Below are 17,438 nucleotides of genomic sequence, written 5' to 3'. Positions count from 1 at the left end.
CAACAAGACCAAGAGAGACCCTCTGATCCCAGGCTGGGGTCGGTGGGTCTAAAAGGCCCAGCTGCCTAATCTAGCCTAGATCCAACTAGTCTAGAGAGCAGTGGTCCAGATTGGACTACAACAGGCTGGTGTGGACCTCTTCAGACCAGCCAGGGTGCAGACAAGACAAGATGCTTTAGCAGATGGAACACGTCTTGGACTTGCCACCGTCCTCTGAGAAATGGAAAGATAGAAGGGAGGAAGAAAAGAAAGGTTTATATTATTTCTTTCCAGTTCACATGAACCGTTAAAGAACCACAAGCCGTTTACTGAGTATCATCCGTCATAACACTCAGTCCAAAACATTCTTTCATCATTCCAAATAATCCATTGTTCCATAATCATTCATCTGTTCTTCATCAGTTATTCCATCTATTCATCAAATATCCAACCCTCCCATCCATCCATCATACATCCAACCATCCATCATACATCCAACCATCCATCATACATCCAACCATCCATCATACATCCAACCATCCATCATACATCCAACCATCCATCATACATCCAACCATCCATCATACATCCAACCATCCATCATACATCCAACCATCCATCATACATCCAACCATCCATCATACATCCAACCATCCATCCATCCAACCATCCATCCATCCATCCACCCATCCATCATACATCCAACCATCCATCCATCCATCCACCCATCCATCTAGCCACCCATCCATCTGTCCACCCATCCATCTGTCCACCCATCACTCATCCGTCCATACGGTACTCTTGGTACCTCCACCTTTGCCTCCGGCCGCGTCCTCCAGCTTCTTCTTCTCGTCTTCGATGAGCTTCATCTTGGCGTTGTACACCTCTGCCTGCTCAGCCCAGTGCGCGCGGTTGTTCTTCAGCCCGTCGAACATGGGCGTGATCTCCTTGTGGAACCGGGAGAACTCCTGGCCAATCACAACGCAGGAGGAAGCAGAGCGGTTCAGTATCGGTGGGAGAGTGTGTGTGTGTGGGTGTGCGCAAGTGAGTGAGAATAATAATGTCTTTATTCGTTTGGGTTGTGTGTGTTTTTAGAGTGTGCGGTGGTTGTGTGTCTGTTGGTGTGTGTTGGTGGTGTGTGTGTATGTGCATGCATGTAAATAAGTGGTGGTTGTGTGTATGCATGTCTGTTTGGGCCATTAGTGCATGTCGGTTGGGGGTTGTGAATGTGTGTTTTTGTGTATGTGTGCATAAGTTGTGGTCTGGTTGTGTGTGTATGTGGTGGTTCTCAGTGTAAAGTGTTGGGTGATAGATGTTTATTTAGCTAACATTCTTTTAAAAGTCAACATGTTCAGTACATCCTGTTTTTCAAACCCCAGGAACTGGACAACACAGACCTTAGTTGTTCATGTCCAAAAATATGTCAAAAAATCTTGGCAGATTTTCAGAATCCTGTATATTCTACATCTGATTCGTTAAAAATATTGCTCAAGATGTGTGTTGTCTATGTATGGATTTCTTCAGCATGCTATTTCAGCATTCAAATGGTAACTATCTATTTTAAATAGATACCAGACCATAATGTGCGACCTAACATTAATTTACCCCTTTACATTGGAGGGGGCATCACGTCTTAATGCTGCTAACACGCAACCGGTGTTCTCCTAAAGATCTTTAGATATGTGGGGACAAAAGGGGAATTATACATGCAGAGAAATGTCCTCTGTGGTTACCTTATACACAAACGAGCACACAAAGTCAATGAAACCGCACTGCATCTTGGGTAGCTGCTCTGCACAATTTCTGTCCATCATGGGCTGTTAGAGAGAGAAGGAGAGAAGCGAGAGTCACATGTGAGTGAGTGTGATGTGGAGTGTTGTGTTTTAATCTGGAGAGGAGAGAGGAGACCAGGATGGCAGGAGAGAAGACTAGAGAGCAGAGGAGAGGAGAAGATAGAAATGAGAAGAGACGAAATATACATACAATAGGCTGCTGGTCGAGGACACTCCTCTCCAAGTCTCCCTGCTCCCAGAACTCAGCGGCCACCATCAGAGCCACCTGGGGGGAGGGAGAGAGAGAGAGAGAGAGAGAGAGAGAGAGAGAGAGAGAGAGAGAGAGAGAGAGAGAGAGAGACAGAGAGACAGAGATACAGACAGAGAGACAGAGAGACAGAGAAAGATTATCACCTGACTATGACCCTTTCTTTATAACACGTTACAGGGGGGTTACTTTCTGAGGGCACATACCTTGCTTTGAACCTCCCAAGGCTTACAAATAGCCGACAAATCACAGCCAGTCATCATCATCGCCCTGACGACAGCGATAGAGAGAGAGAGAGAGAGAGAGAGAGAGAGAGGGAGAGGGAGAGAGAGAAAGCACAGTCAAAGAGAGCGGTGGTAGAAATGTACAATCCAATAGTATTAACTACTGTAAATTTGTACCTAGGTTTTTTAGCGAGGAAAACCTAAATAGTGTGCACATGAACGTGTTTATCTACTGATATACTCATCAAAGGTGATCAAAGCGATTTTAGGTTTAATTTCAGAACCTGTTGTGTGTGAGATATTATGGGATGTGTTGTTATACGGGTGGATTTCTACACACATGATGATTTCCTTGCGGGTGGCGTTGTTGGAGATGTATGCAATGGCTTCCTTCTCGTCCTCCATGGGCTCTGTGGCGTTCACGATGTTCTGGAACATGGTTCGCTTCCTGCATGCACACACACAATACAATCAGCCCCCTTATGTTGGAGCGGTCAAATATCGATAGTAGCATGAAACAATTCAAAATATTGAGAGAGACACTGAGAGACAGAGTAGTAGAGGGATGGAGACAGGGCGAGAGAGGGGTAGGGGGGAAGGGGGAGATCGTGGTCGAGGGAGGTGGACAGAAAGTCCAAGGGAGACCCAAAACGCTTCCTTGTTGCGGACAATAACAATGGAGCAGCAAGGACCACTTTGAGCGGTCTCGCAGTCTAGCAACGTAAAATATAACCCATTCACCATTCAGTCACTGAATAATTTAAAATCTTCAAAGTATTTGATGGGGGCTCTCCCTCCTAATTCCACCATGGCTGAGACCAAACTGGGACCCCCGATTTGAAGCGGACCAGAGTTTGTGTGTTTGGTCTGCACCAGAGTTTTTCGTAATGAGTGGTTCAACACCAACCATAACTAACCGTGCTATCGGGAAAAATGCTCCAGGGTTCTATTTAACGGATCAAACAGCTCAGGTGTGAAAGCACCCTGAGTGACTAAACGGCGATCCACCCGCCTGAACATCCAATCCCCTGCCAGCATCAGTGGAACACTGGAACCCCATTGGATGACGACACAGGAAGTAAGGTACCTACTTGAAGTAGAGCGCCAGATCAGTGGCGATGATGCAGACGTCAAACAGGTGCTGTACCGTCTCGAACTGTCGCTTCTGGAGGTTGCAGAAAATGTTGAGGCTCTGGAAGAGAAACACAACAACATTCCATTCAACTCTTTTTCTTTGCGTATTTCCTAAAAACAATATGTGGATCAATGTGCTTCACATTAAACACACATAACACAATGATCAACATAATATGACAATACAATGTTTACACAGTGCTACGATAAGAAAATCAAGAAATAGAAACAACCAAGAAGAAATATGATTTAAAATAAGGCACGAATAAAGTGGAAACAACTCCTTTGTAAAAGGAAAAAAGCCTAAAAAGGTTTGTTATGAGTACACGTCTGTGTGTGCTTGTGTGTTCAACTATGTGTTTGCGTGCGTGTGTGTGGGGGAATATTCACAGAGTTTCTGTGCATATGCGTGCGTGTGTGTTTACAACAATCTACAATCTACAACTACAATCAAGACCGCACCTCTTCTGCCATGATGGTCTTGCTGAACTGGAGATGGTGTCTCTCCATGATGGAGGAGCCGTGGAGTTTGGCCAGAGGGGAGCCACTCCTACAGGTGGGGTTAGGAGAGGGTTAGAGGAAAAACAGACCTGACCCTCGTCCAAAAAAATGCCTCAACTTTTTGTGCGTCCCAGGACATGCCCGCTGGCTCCCCTGTAAGCGCCTCTTCCCACCAGGTCTGAGTGTGATTAGCCATTACAAGCCGTTTCAAAATCGGCCTTTCCCATCAAATGTTGCTGATCTATCCGTCATACTTCTAAGTGGACACCACCAGTGATGTCACTAGGGCGCAGGGAAAGGCCTATGTTCCAACGCTTTTAATGGCTAACCACACTCAAACCTGGTGGCGTGATATCACCCCTTTAACGCGACGGTGACCAGGTAACCCTGTCAGCCAATCAGAGGTGATGAATGCAATGTGTTTAACCGACACAGTGAGTCATCAGGTGCACATCAATCTAAGGTGCATTTGGGTTTGGTTCTCCTCTTAATAATGTGCTGTATGTATCCGATGAGATTAGCCTGCTAATATGGCTGCCTCAAATAGGTTCTGTCAAGTTTGAATTTCACTTGATCTCCAAATATCCGTTATTAAATATGTTCCGTGTGCACACAGAAAAAAATCCTCTGCTCAGAATACATAAGCATCTGAGAAAATTGAGCACACTGCTGGATTTGTGATAAAATTAAATCTGTTGCCATTTGTCAAATATGTGGTATCTATCTATAGGGCGAGACAGTGAATACAGAGACAGGCCATAAAGGAGCAAGTAGGGGTTAGACAGTAAATACAGAGACATGTCATTACGAGCAGGAAGGGGTAAGACAGTTCATACAGAAATGGGTCATTAAGGTGCAGGTAGGGGTTAGACAGTGAATACAAACACAGGCCATTAAGGAGCAGTTTGGGGTTAGACAGTGAAAACAGACAGGTCATTAGGGAGCAGGTGGGGGTTGGACAGTAAATACAGATAAAGGCCATTAAGGAGCAGTTAGGGGTTGGATAGTGAATACAGAGAAAGGCCTTAAAGGATCAGGTGGGGGTTAGACAGTGAATATAGAGACATGCAATTAAGGAGCAGGAAGGGGTTAGATAGACAGTGAATACATAGACAGGTCATTCCAGAGCAGGAGGGTGTTAGACAGGGAATACAGAGACAGGTCATTAAGGAGCAGGTAGGGGTTGGACAGTGAATACAGAGACAGGGCATTAAGGAGCAGGTAGGGGTTATACAGTGAATACAGAGACAGGTCATTAAGGAGCAGTTAGGGGTTAGACAGTGAATACAGAGACAGGGCATTAAGGAGCAGGTAGGGGTTAGACAGTGAATACAGAGACAGGTCATTAAGGAGCAGGTAGGGGTTAGACAGTGAATTAGGGCATGTTGTTCTAGAGGTCTACAGGTTAGGTAACGGGCATGTGGAGATCAAACCCAGAACCCTTGAGATGGGATTTGACGAAGAGTATTGGTTAGTCATTACAGCCCTTGACATATTTGTCCTGACATGCAATAGCATTTGTATTATGACATTTTATTATAAAATCAATAAGACAAGGCTTATTTTCAAAGAACCATACAGACGGTGGATATACATCACTTAAATGTTGAGGTGCAGGTATGCCAATAAGAATGGAACCCAGGAGCTTTTAGCTGGGTTCAGCCACTACATTAGCCAATGACTCATAGGACTTACACTGCCCTACCCCTGACATACTTTAAAGAGGAGACCTGACTATCCTGTATGTGTGAGTGATGCACAGGGGGGGACTTGCTTGGTCTGGTAGAGGTTGTTGGTTCCTCGATGGTCGATATCGTGGCAGAACGCGGCCGCCACCATGGCGAAGGCATCCAGGTCAGAGTAGTACTTCCGAAGTTTACCCGTCTTGGGAGGGAGACACACATAGAGAGAGAGAGAGTGAATAGAGATACGGAGAGACACCTATTTGTTTTCTAGCGAGGACAATCAGACTATACTTAATTGTATAGTCACGATATAGTCACTGCGACGTGTGAGTTTGTTGTGTCATGACACGAGTCCTGGTGAGACGAGGCATCATTCCCCTGGTTTTGTTGACCAATTACAGTCAGCGCTGTACTTCGGGCTGACTAGTGTGGTGGAATACCTTGCACTTAGTGTTCGGTATCGAGGAACGTGGGGTCGTACCTGCAGCAGGCAGAACATGGTGTGGCCCACGTTGAAGCCGTGCCTCCAGTTGTGGTAGGTGATGTCACGGTAGCCCTTCCGGACGGTGTACATCCACTTGGTCAGCGTCTGAGAGGGAGGGGTGGGGCGAGAGAGGGGGGTTTGAGATGTGTTGGGATGAATGAGAGATGAAGGGGGATAGAGAAGAGAGACTGGAGTTACAGAGGATGACGAATTTGCAAAAGAAAGGCGGAAAAGGATAAAGCCTTGAGTGACTGACTGTTCGGACTGACACTGTTCGACAGGTTGACTGTCTGACTGACCAGGCGTCTATAAACCGTAGTCGGACCGACTCTCTGCCTGTCCGTCCGTCAATCTGTCTTACTCTCTCAGTCCATCTGTCTGACCAGCTGTCTGTCTGTCTGACCTCCTCCTCTCCCTCCTCCTCCTCCTCCTCCTCTCCTCACCTCTGCGGGGACCTTGAACTTCTCCACCACGTTGAGCTCGAAGAAGATGCGGATGCCGGCCTTGATGAGGTCGGTCTCGGAGGAGGGGAAGTCGCTGAAGCCGAAGAGGAGCAGGGATTCCCCGTGGACGTCGGTCGCCACCGGGCACGTCGCTCTCTGTAAACACAACGTCAAAACGGAGCAGAATATGAGCTGAGGTTCCGGTTAGCTCTACCCACGAGCGCGCCAAGCCTGTGTAGGCGACGGGCCTTAATCACAGAGGTGCATTAGCAGGGCTGATGAGAGGTGTATCTCACGCAGGGAATCATTGGGCTGCGCTGTAGGGACGCCAGTGCCCGTGATTAACAACACGAGATACACCTGGGTGTTGATGGTTTCTGCATTCTGGTTGTCCAACGTACCAAGAGTTTGTACATCTCCTTCTGGTCACAGTCCTCTGGTAGGGCGTCAAACTTCTCCTTGGTGTTCTGGTGGAGATGAAAACATGAAACCGTTGTTTAATCATGCAGAACTTCATGTAGAACACCTATAGCTTTATAATGCTAATTGTGTGTGTGTGTGTGTGTGTGTGTGTGTGTGTGTGTGTGTGTGTGTGTGTGTGTGTGTGTGTGTGTGTGTGTGTGTGTGTGTGTGTGTGTGTGTGTGTGTGTGTGTGTGTTTTTGTAGGGGGGGGCGGGGTAGGGGGGTTATGGAGAATGGTTGAGTCCTTAGAGGAAATTTGATTTTTTTTCTAGCAGGTGCCTACAACAACGATTGAGTTTCTGTCATGTGAAGTTCCAATAGAGCCAGACAATTAACACTTTGGTAACCTAGGAGACAGCAGGGAACAGCTGAGAGAGAGAGAGAGAGAGAGAGAGAGAGAGAGAGAGAGAGAGAGAGAGAGAGAGAGAGGAGAGAGAGAGAGAGAGAGAGGAGAGAGAGGAGAGACAGAGAGAGAGAGAGAGAGAGAGAGAGGGAGAGAGTGGGGGAGAGAGAGGGAGAGAGAGAGAGAGGGAGAGAGGGAGAGAGTGAGGGAGAGAGAGGGAGGGAGAGAGGGGGGAGGTGGTAACCTAGGAGACAGACATTACAGAAAAGGAGGGAAGAGAGGAGATAACATTGCAGACAGGGAAGCCGAAAGTACAAGAGAGGAGGAACATAGAGCTGAGAAGAGGAGAGGAGCTGAGGACACGAGGTGACCTAGGTCACGGTGACCCCCCAGTAGGCAGGGGTCTAGGGGTACTGTGCCCACCAGGATGGTCTGCTGCTCGGCGGGCGTGCACTGGGTCTGACACATGAGCATCTCCTCGGCGATGTCCTTCCGCCACTCCATGCGGTTCAGGCGGTCGTAGGTGTCACACACCAGCACGGACCAGCCCAGGAACTGGGTGAGGGCCTGGGACACGGGAGGGGCGGTTAGGATGACGTCGACCAGGACACAACAGAGCACAGCAGAGTCCAAAGAGCAGTGGGGCCTGCGCTCCGTTTTTAGGGGCTAAAAACGGTTTTAAAGCCCATCTTCTTACTTCTTCAAGTTCCTATACTACCATATTCATCTTTTTAACCCAATCAAAATCTGCCAAAAGTATAAACGTTGAATGAATATAAACGAAAGAATGTGTATCCCGCTAAAGAATGGTCAATAGTAGTCAGGCCTCAGGCTCAGCACACCTCTTCATGATTTTTAGTGAAAATGGTGGAAAGGGGGCCTCACTTCTGTGATCTGCTCGTCGTGTTCGTCGAAGGGCTTGCCGTCCTTCCTGTTGAAGAAGGTGGCGATGCCCACGATTTCTTCCTTCTTGTTGACGATGGGCAGAGACAGGACGTTCTTGATGACAAAGCCTGAGTCGTCCACTGGCCCTTTCTGGAACACACAGTCAAACAATGCATTATATTACCGTTACTGTTATATGTGTGTGCTTGTTTGTGTCTGTGGGTTTGTGTTTTTGGGTGTTTGTGTTTGTATGTGTGCGTCAGTGTGTGTGTGGTGTGTGTGTGTGTGTGTGTGTGTGTGTGTGTGTGTGGTTGTGTGTGGTGTGTGTGTGTGTGTGTGTGTGTGTGTGTGTGTGTGTGTGTGTGTGTGTGTGTGTGTGTGTGCATTAAATAGAGCAGTCAAGATATTTGTACAATTTACCTGGAAGGTGAAATATTCATCTGCTGCTACATTCATCATGTTGCAGATCTACAGGAAATGGAATTACATCACAGGAAGCAGAATTATATCCCATGAACCCAGAATAAGAGATCTCATTGCATACATACACTACATGTTAATTATACATACAAGTTATTTTTGAGAGGTGTTAACATTTAATGTTAACATTCAATTATATTATGACTATTGTAACAGCAGTTTTATTTGATACTATATATCAGATTATGATATATTATACAATATTTTATATATTATACAAAAAAAAAAGAGGCAAGTCGTGAGCTTGTGGATAGTCATTTTGATGGTGAAAATGAGAGAAGGGAGTTTAGATGAAAAACGTACAAATCCGTTCTCGGCTACGTAGGTGGGCAGACCGCTGACCAGCCCCCAGTGATCGGCGGGGGGACCCCTGGAGAGGAGGAGAGAGTTATTATATTATTATCATTTATTTATTTACCATGCCTTTGTTAACAATATTTTATAATCCATGTTTTCTTTGATTATGCCAACAGTAGTCTTTGCCATGCATGGAGCAAAATCCTGTTCATTCAAGTTTTTTTACCACTATTAAAACTATTTGTATACAGGTTCCATTGATGGGTTTACTCACGGTATGACTTTAATTTCTTCTTTGGCCTCCAGCAAATAGTCAATGATTTTGTAGAAGATAATTTCCTGTAAAAACAAAAGGTGAAATATATTTAACTACATGAAGGAACAAAATCCAAATCCTTTAAAGCAACATACTTTTTAATTCCTCTTTAAGTAATTAAAACATCAGAATTGTTATGGTTCAAGTAAGAAAGTGCCAGTTTGCCAGTTAAGGTGAATTCAAGATGCCTGAACCCCTGGTAGATGTGAGATGTTTGGACATGTACCCTGCCGTCGGGTGTCTTTGGCCCCTTGTAGGGCTCCACGTCTCCCAGTTTCACCGGCCATTCATCGTAGAACTCCTAAAGCGGGAAAAACACCAACAAGTAGACATTTTATTGGTTGAATACGAACAAAATAACTATAATAATCGTTTTGTTGCAGTTCGCTGTCCACCAACCTTCTCCTTGGTCATGTCCAGGAGTCCACAGTGTAGCGCTCGCAGTTGAGGTATGTCCGTACAGTGTACAGGGCTTTGTGGAACTGTCTCTCAATGTCTGTCAACTCTTCAAACACCTTGCTGGCCGACCAGAGCAGCACCTAGCCCGGGAACCACAGAGGAGGGGATTGAAACGAATCAAACAACCACCAAAAATCTATACTGATCACGTAGTTTTACGTTGTTGTTTTTTATAAGTTATTCAAGCAAACATGTTTATGAACATGGATGAACAGATGCTCACAAATACTGTGGGAATGTACCTGACTCCGCCTGGACTCCACGTTGAACATGTAGGCCGTGTGTTCCTGCAGCGCGATGACCTGAGCGAAGTTCATGTACCTGTGGAAGAGCTACGAGGGAAGAGAAGCTCCTTCAGAACACATACAACTGCCCAGGGACCTTGACTCTCGTTCAAAAGGCCAATGTTCAGAACTTACATGCTGGTCGCCTTAACCCCCTTAGGGGTTGGGGCTTGTCAAGTACAGCAAGATCGTTGGCCACACCAAAATATAAGGGGATTCACGTTGGAGAGTTGATGCCGGTTGTCCAAATGGCATATGGCTAGTCAGGTTTCACATAAGTTTTGACTCCAAAGCATTACGATAGCTTTTCGCGAAGTTAGCAGTGTTTGGATTAAACGACAACAAGCCTTCCTGTTTTTACCCACTTGATTTTGCATGTCTCACACTGATTGCATCTTATGTTAGAATGACTTGTGTGACAAATCGGTGTAAATCTGGAGGAATTAACCAGTCCTAGCTAGGAGCTAAGAGCAGTGGGCTGCCACAGGGTCGTGCCCGGGAACCAGCCCCAGAGAGAGGGCCTCTGCCTTGGTTATGGAGTGGTACCTAGCATGCTTTTTATGTTATGGGAGTGAACGAGAGAACCCGTAGGAAACCCACCTGAACTGGGGGAGAACATTCAAACACAGAAAGGTCTCCCCCGGGGTTCGAACCAAGGACTGTCTTGCTGCGGTGCAGAAGTGCGAACCACTGTGCCCCCGTGCCACGCTCTTTTGCTACAGTGCAGAGTTCAGTAGCGTGAGGTTGGTTCAGGTAATGACTACCCTCTCACACTGCTGTTTTCTCAGGAAGCTAATCATCTGTGCGCTCATCCCTCTAGCCTGTGTTATATCACCAATGCCCCAGGACAGTCAGAGACAGGGACTGACCTTTGCAAGTCTCTCGGATTAAACCAAGGTCCTTAGCACCTGTGGTCACTAAAGATCACCATTGCACTCTACTCCCTCACTTGAGTGCCTTGAAAAGTGCCAGTTATAGTATTATTCTGGGAACATTTATAATACACTGTTACAGGATTCCACTGTTTCCTAAAAGAGATTGCATCATTCACGTCTATAATTTCATCCCAAAACCAAAAAAACATGTCTCAGTGGCCATAGAACCTATCCCCAAACAAAATGGTAAATTGACTGCATTTTTATAGCGCTTTTATAGCGCTTTTATCCAAAGCGCTTTACAATATTGCCTCTCATTCCCCCATTCATGGACACATTCACACACCGACGGCGGAGTCAGCCATGCAGGGTGACAGCCAGCTCATCGGGAGCAGTTAGGGTTAGGTGCCTTGCTCAGGGACACCTCGACACAAGAGCCGGTTATCGAACTAGCTGCCTTGCGGTTAACAGACAGCCCTGCTCTACCTCCTGAGCTACTGTACGTCAACTAACAATATTGGTTGGGTGGGGAAACATAGAACCTTTAAGGAAACCACTGAATACATTGTAATTACTACAGGGAATGGGAAATGGAATGCAGAACTATAAATAAATAATTGACACTATTGTCATAGTTTTCAAGATCCTAGATTATTTGGATTCTAGATTCCTTTTGTGTGGAAAAAGGTACATTTAATGGGATTATTTTCGTGGAAGGGTATCGGAGATCCCATTTTAGCAAGTCTAAGACCCAAGTGATCTCCTCTAATAGTTTGTCCCTGTCCGTCTCCGATCTGTGGATTAACAGTGTTTCAGATTAAACACCATAGCGTCCACCTGAGCTAGGGGTGGTGCGGTCTTGTGTGTGTGTGTGTGTGTGTGTGTGTGTGTGTGTGTGTGTGTGTGTGTGTGTGCTGTGTGGTGTGTGTGTGGTGTGTTGTGTGTGTGGTGTGTGTGTGTGTGTGTGGGGGGGGGGGGGGGTTTACCTTCTCATCCTCGTTGGTGAAGGCATCGGCACCGATTTTGTTGAGCACTATGACAACCCCCAGAACTTCCTTCTCGGCCATCAGGGGAAACGTCAGCATGTTCTTGGTTTTGTAGTCTGTCTGTCTGTCCACAAAGTCACTAAATTTGGAATTCTGGACCATGGTGGGTGCAGAGGGGTGAGAGAAAGGGAATGACAAGGGGATGTTAATTCCAAATTCTCTGTTTTCATGTTGAACCAAATGAGAGAAGTGAAGTCAAGAAGTGTATCAATAATATCAATATATTGATATGAGGTATGAAGTAAGTTAGCGCCAATGACAGCAAACAACGTGGATGACCTTGTGAAGGACACTGGTGCCAATATATCTATAATAATAAATTCAAAATTCAAAATATTTTAATATTAATACATGAATGTATCATCTTGAGAGAGCCAGCAACACTTTTGTCTTTGACTAGAGAGGCAGAATCTAAATGTATTAGGTCTTACAAATTCATTTAGCTTATATTACGCAGAGGCCTAGTCATTTGAAACATTTTCACTATCCAAGATTTAGTATATTAAAGATGATGGGTAAGACCTTGTATACATACCATGTATATTTTATACAGTAAGACAATAAAAATACGCAATTGATGCCAATCGATGCGGTAGAATTAGAATCAAATTCTATGTAGAATCTCACCTCTCAATGCCACAAACCCAGCAAACATAAATATACACATATTTCACTTTAAAGTGCACATTCATTTCTTTCAAATCTTTCAAATGAATTATGAATACACGCCAACACACTCAACAGCACCAACTTAAACACACTTCTAGTGTGCGCATGGTGCACATTTCCTCTCCGTGCACCAAAGGCATCAGGCCTACCTTGGTGACATCCGGTACGTTGTGCGGCTTTTTGGTGTGCGCCGTGTGTCCCACAATTCCGATATCTGTGGGGAAAACGATCTCACTCCGGGGATGCACCAAGTTGGTCTCGAACGGAGAAGTCGGCGTGATGTCAAAGAGGTTAGTCGTGAGCTCGGGTATTCCGTTTCGTGAGCGACAAAAGAAAAAGCTGACCCTGTCCGCTTGGATGATGGAGCACACTCTCTGCAGGACCTTGTGCATGGACTGCTCCATGTTCCCCACCTTCTGCATCTCCTGCACCAGCTCGAAGATGACCACCGCCTCCTGGATGGCCGTGATGTCCTTGAACGAGTTGGCATCCTTGGCTTCAACTTTGGAGCCGAAGGCCGCCGTCAGCGCTTCGGCGTTCACCTTCCTGTCAAAGTACTCTTTGGCAAACTGGGGATTGTTTTCCAAGTACTTCTCCACACTATCCTTGTCTGCCATCTTGATATCGTCGGTTTCAAACCCCCCCCTTTGTCCTTGTTGTTTATGGTGCCTTTTTTTACTGCAAAAGCATCACCTGCAGCCGAAGGAAATCAACAGCCAGCGTGGGAGAAACCAGTCACGGCGGGAGACCGCTATCGGCCGGCGGCGGGACGCGGGGCTGAGCAGCAGGTTCAGTTGGCGCCAGGTTGCATCCTCATCCGTGGTCCCAGAACGAGTCAGGAGGACAGCCGGCAGCGAGCGCCGTCAGGCAGAACGGTGGCTTAGGGGGCTTGACAGGATCAAAGTGGCCGCTAATTACCGTGACGTCACAACATTAAAAGCCTTGCTCTAAGCGTGCTTAGCCCTGCAAATCCTCAACACTGATCATTTTATATCGGGTATATCCTCCCCGTCGGAGACAAAGAGAAAGTGAGAGAGAGAGTCTCAAAGGAGGGAAGTGCATTATTTAGGATTGCTGTTATATGTATCTATCACTTTTATCCCGATTTCTTGCTCAAGTATCCCTTCTGGTAGGCTGCAGACATTGGGGATGATACAGCACCTTTAAAGCCCCTGGCCACTAAAATATCCTGTTGGATAAGACGAGAACAATCAAAATGGTCATTGATTGGTGCCAAGGAGTGCCATAATGAGCATGTGACCCACCAATGTGTCACTAAGCAAGAGATGGAATCAACAATGGTTGGCCGCAATTAGAAACACACTAAACTGACATCCCAAGCATTTTAAAAAGTGATGCTTGTCTGCCAAATGTGTCCACCCAACGATTTATTAAAAAAATAATGCAGCATACAAATCCAGTTTCAGTACAGGCGCACTGCAACCATAAATTCAGATTCTCTCCAGGACCAACAGGATGAAAACAACAGCATGAACAAATGGGCTCCAGGATGACATCACCTTCCCAACGAGCAAGCCTGCCGTACCCATCTCCTCCTCCTCTCCATGGAAACGGACGGGGCTTAGGGAGGAGGTCAGGGGGTCAGGCTAAACCCAGGCTACAGGTGTGGTACACTACAGGTGTGGTAAACACATGTATGTCCTAACACATATTGCGTGTGCTTCAACCCGCATGAAGTTCCTCCCTGGGAGTCCAATTAAACAGCTCTGGGAGTTCCAAGAAGAAGAAGTGCCCCAAAACAAAGATGGCTGTCTCTATTTTTAGCTGTTAGCTGTTAGCTGCTGTCCTGTCTGGCTCCCGGGTCAGGGATGATTGGCTTTCCCCTGGCAAGACATCGTGTAGCCTTTCTATTTGCTACCTCTGAGGTGGGAGCTTACGGAAGGGAGTTAAATGTATGTTTATTAGTGTGTGTGTGTGTAAGAGGAGGGACGCGATTAATGAATTAAAGGCTACTACCATTGGCATACAGTGAGTAGATGGTTTTTAATGAGACTGAGAGAGAGAGAGGGAGAGAGAGAGCCGAGGGACGAGATGCCGGATGAGAGAGGAGAGAGAAGAGAGAGATAGAGGATTGGAGCAGAGAGGGATCGAGAGGATAGAGAGAGACGAGAGAGAGAATGCGCGAGGAGAGAGGAGAGAGAGAGAGATCAACGGAATGGGAGGCAAAGCACAGGGGCTTTGTGAACACACACACAACTTGCATCGGTACACACACATAAAAACGTGCACACACGCAAATTACAGTGGCCAGCAAGAGACAGAGAAATCAACACAGGAACAGTACCTGAAAAGTTTGTGTACACACAGTTCAAAAGTCAAATCTGTTGTTTCTTCACATTTTGAATAAGTGGTAGAGAAAGAGAGAGAAATCATCACAGCCACCGTATTTAAAAAATATTCAAAGGTCTGTTACATCCTTAGCATTTTAAAGGAATAGAGAAAGAGGGAGAGAGCGAGAGAGGGAGAGAGCGAGAGAGAGAGAGAGAGAGAGAGAGAGAGAGAGAGAGAGAGAGAGAGAGAGAGAAAACAACACAGCAACAGCCAAAAACTTGTGTACACAACTGTATGGGAGGCTGTATAGGACAATATTATTGAAGTGCTTGCACACACACAAAGTTTCAACAAACGTGTGTTGATTACTCTTACTTAACAACAAATGACTTCTTCCGAAGGGAAATTGGCATTTAAATTGGAGATAGAATTTGTTTTTGTAATTATTCTGCTGGCCTCTCTCCTTTGCTCTCCCGCTCTGGAAAAACTTGACATGCTCCGCACACCACACTACCCTGTACAAACAACTGATTCTCTCCATAACCCTTAAATATATCAAGTTGGCTTACACCTTCTGAAATTTTGTTCTGAAACGTTGTGATTTGTATGGCAACTGGGGAGTTGAGATGGAATTCTACCCTGGTGGTTCTCTATTGGCTGTCAGAGAGTGGATTCTTATTGGCTGCAGCCTCGGTTATGCAAGAGCCCCAGATGTTTTCTGTTCTTCAACAAGGGCCCCCTGAGGCTGTGGCCCCCCTTAAGGTGTAAATTATGATGTGGGATTGATTAGGGGCCAAAAGCTGGACACCTCTGTGTTAGCAATTCTAAGCACAGCACTAACCAAGCATGAAACACAAACAGTGGAGGAATTAATAATTGTTGTTATTTTTTTAAATATGCAACAAGATGGCTGTGATGTTGCCATGTTGTGCCCAAAACCTTTGTAATTTGGGTTAGGGGTCACAGTTCCTCTTCTGTCTGTTTTAAAGTCTCCCAAATATAAAGACTTGTAAAGGTGCCCCAACAGGGTTCCTACACTCTGTAGCATTCCACCTGGGGGGATAAAGATAAAGCTTGCAGAGTCAGTTACAAATGCATTGTACTACATAAATACAATATAAATGGGCTAGAGCTAGACAGTTATTATGTTGCTAATGATTAGGATCCCCCCTGCTATTATGGGGTGGAGGTGGGGGGGTGGGGGGGGGGGTGGAGAGGTACAGAGTCGTTCTAACAATCCTGATTGTAATCTCTCTGTCTCGCCCTCTCTGTCTCCGTCTGTCTCTCTCTATCTCCTATCTCGCCCTCTGTCTCTGCCTGTCTTGCTCTGTCTCTCGCCATCATGACGACAGACACACATTGAAGGCTCAAACTCCAGGCTATCAATAAATAATGATCACTGATACAACAGTAATCATTTCCATGTACTTTGTGCACTTTTGGTCCATTGTCTCCTGCATTGATTACTCACTGAATAAAAAAGATTTCTCACCCCTCCATTAAAACAGCCAAATAACAGTGGAAAGTTGCATAAACAATGAAATAGGTTATATATAATTGACTGCGGTGTCCTTTTCGTTTCCCTGTGCTGCACTGTTAATATATCCCGACCTCTGAAATGTAGCCCTTGTTTTTGGGGATTTTCAAGCTGCTGTCAGCCTTTTGGCTGGTCCAACTGTGTTTTCACAACATTGGACAAAGTAGTCAAGCTATTACACTAGAACCATGAGACTCTACTCTGAAACACAACCTAATCAAAACAGGGTGGTTTTTTTATTTTATTTTATCCACACACAAGCTCATGTTAACATCAGCCTGGCTCAGTACAAAAACAAAACCAGGCATGTGGGAGTGTGTGTGTTTGTGTGTGTATTTGAATGCGTTTAAGAGTGCAGGGATGTGCAATTTGGTGAGTGCATGTGTGTGATTGGCTTATATACAGATTAGAGTAGAGTAGTAAAGAGAAGAATGTCACTCAATTAAATAGTATAGATGGGTCAAATCAAGACTTTCAGTACAAAGCCCACTGTAGATAAACACATACACACACACACCTGCATGCACGCACGCACGCACACACACACACACACACATACGCACACGCACACACACACACACACACACACACACACACACACACACACACACACACACACACACACACACACACACAAGCTCGACCAGCCCCCATTGATTAAATCACTTTGCACGGGCGGTTATGTGTGTTTGTGTGTGTAGGGGGGTGGGGTGGGGTTGTGGTATGTTTGCTGCCCATGAATGCTAAACTCAACAATCAGTAGCTCTAGGGGCCGCAGTCATGTAAATATATGGCTGGCCAGGGGCCGGGCTGGTCAGTAATCTGATCGTCTGACGTATTACATCTGTTCCTTTTCTATGCCTCTTCTATTATTTTGGTTCCATTTTTGGCTTTCTCTCTCCTCACCCTTTTTTCCTCTGTCTCCCCTCTCTCTTCTCCCCCTCTATTTATCTTCTTCGGTTACTTCTCTCTCTCTCTCTCTCTCTCTCTCTCTCCATTTGTG

The 17,438-nt window shown here is 45.8% G+C and overlaps 1 protein-coding gene across 1 annotated transcript; it reads right to left on the bottom strand.

Annotated features, from left to right (window-relative positions):
- Positions 1–97: 97 nt before the first annotated feature.
- On the bottom strand, positions 98–13,223 carry pde6c (phosphodiesterase 6C, cGMP-specific, cone, alpha prime). Its single transcript, XM_056577262.1, is given in 23 exon segments — positions 98–213; positions 788–947; positions 1,713–1,796; positions 1,963–2,037; positions 2,226–2,289; positions 2,584–2,691; positions 3,335–3,435; positions 3,840–3,927; positions 5,653–5,762; positions 6,045–6,152; positions 6,491–6,646; positions 6,892–6,957; positions 7,719–7,862; positions 8,181–8,330; positions 8,601–8,648; positions 8,964–9,030; positions 9,232–9,296; positions 9,500–9,574; positions 9,673–9,701; positions 9,704–9,812; positions 9,975–10,064; positions 11,878–12,030; positions 12,756–13,223. Coding segments are annotated over 23 exon segments (2,556 nt in total). The 3' UTR covers positions 98–175.
- Between the last annotated feature and the right edge of the window lie 4,215 nt (positions 13,224–17,438).

This window comes from Gadus chalcogrammus, chromosome 18 (genome assembly GCF_026213295.1).
Source record: "Gadus chalcogrammus isolate NIFS_2021 chromosome 18, NIFS_Gcha_1.0, whole genome shotgun sequence".
NCBI lineage: Eukaryota > Metazoa > Chordata > Actinopteri > Gadiformes > Gadidae > Gadus > Gadus chalcogrammus.
Note: the sequence above shows the minus strand (reverse complement) of the source record. Positions and strands in the feature narration are given on the sequence as shown.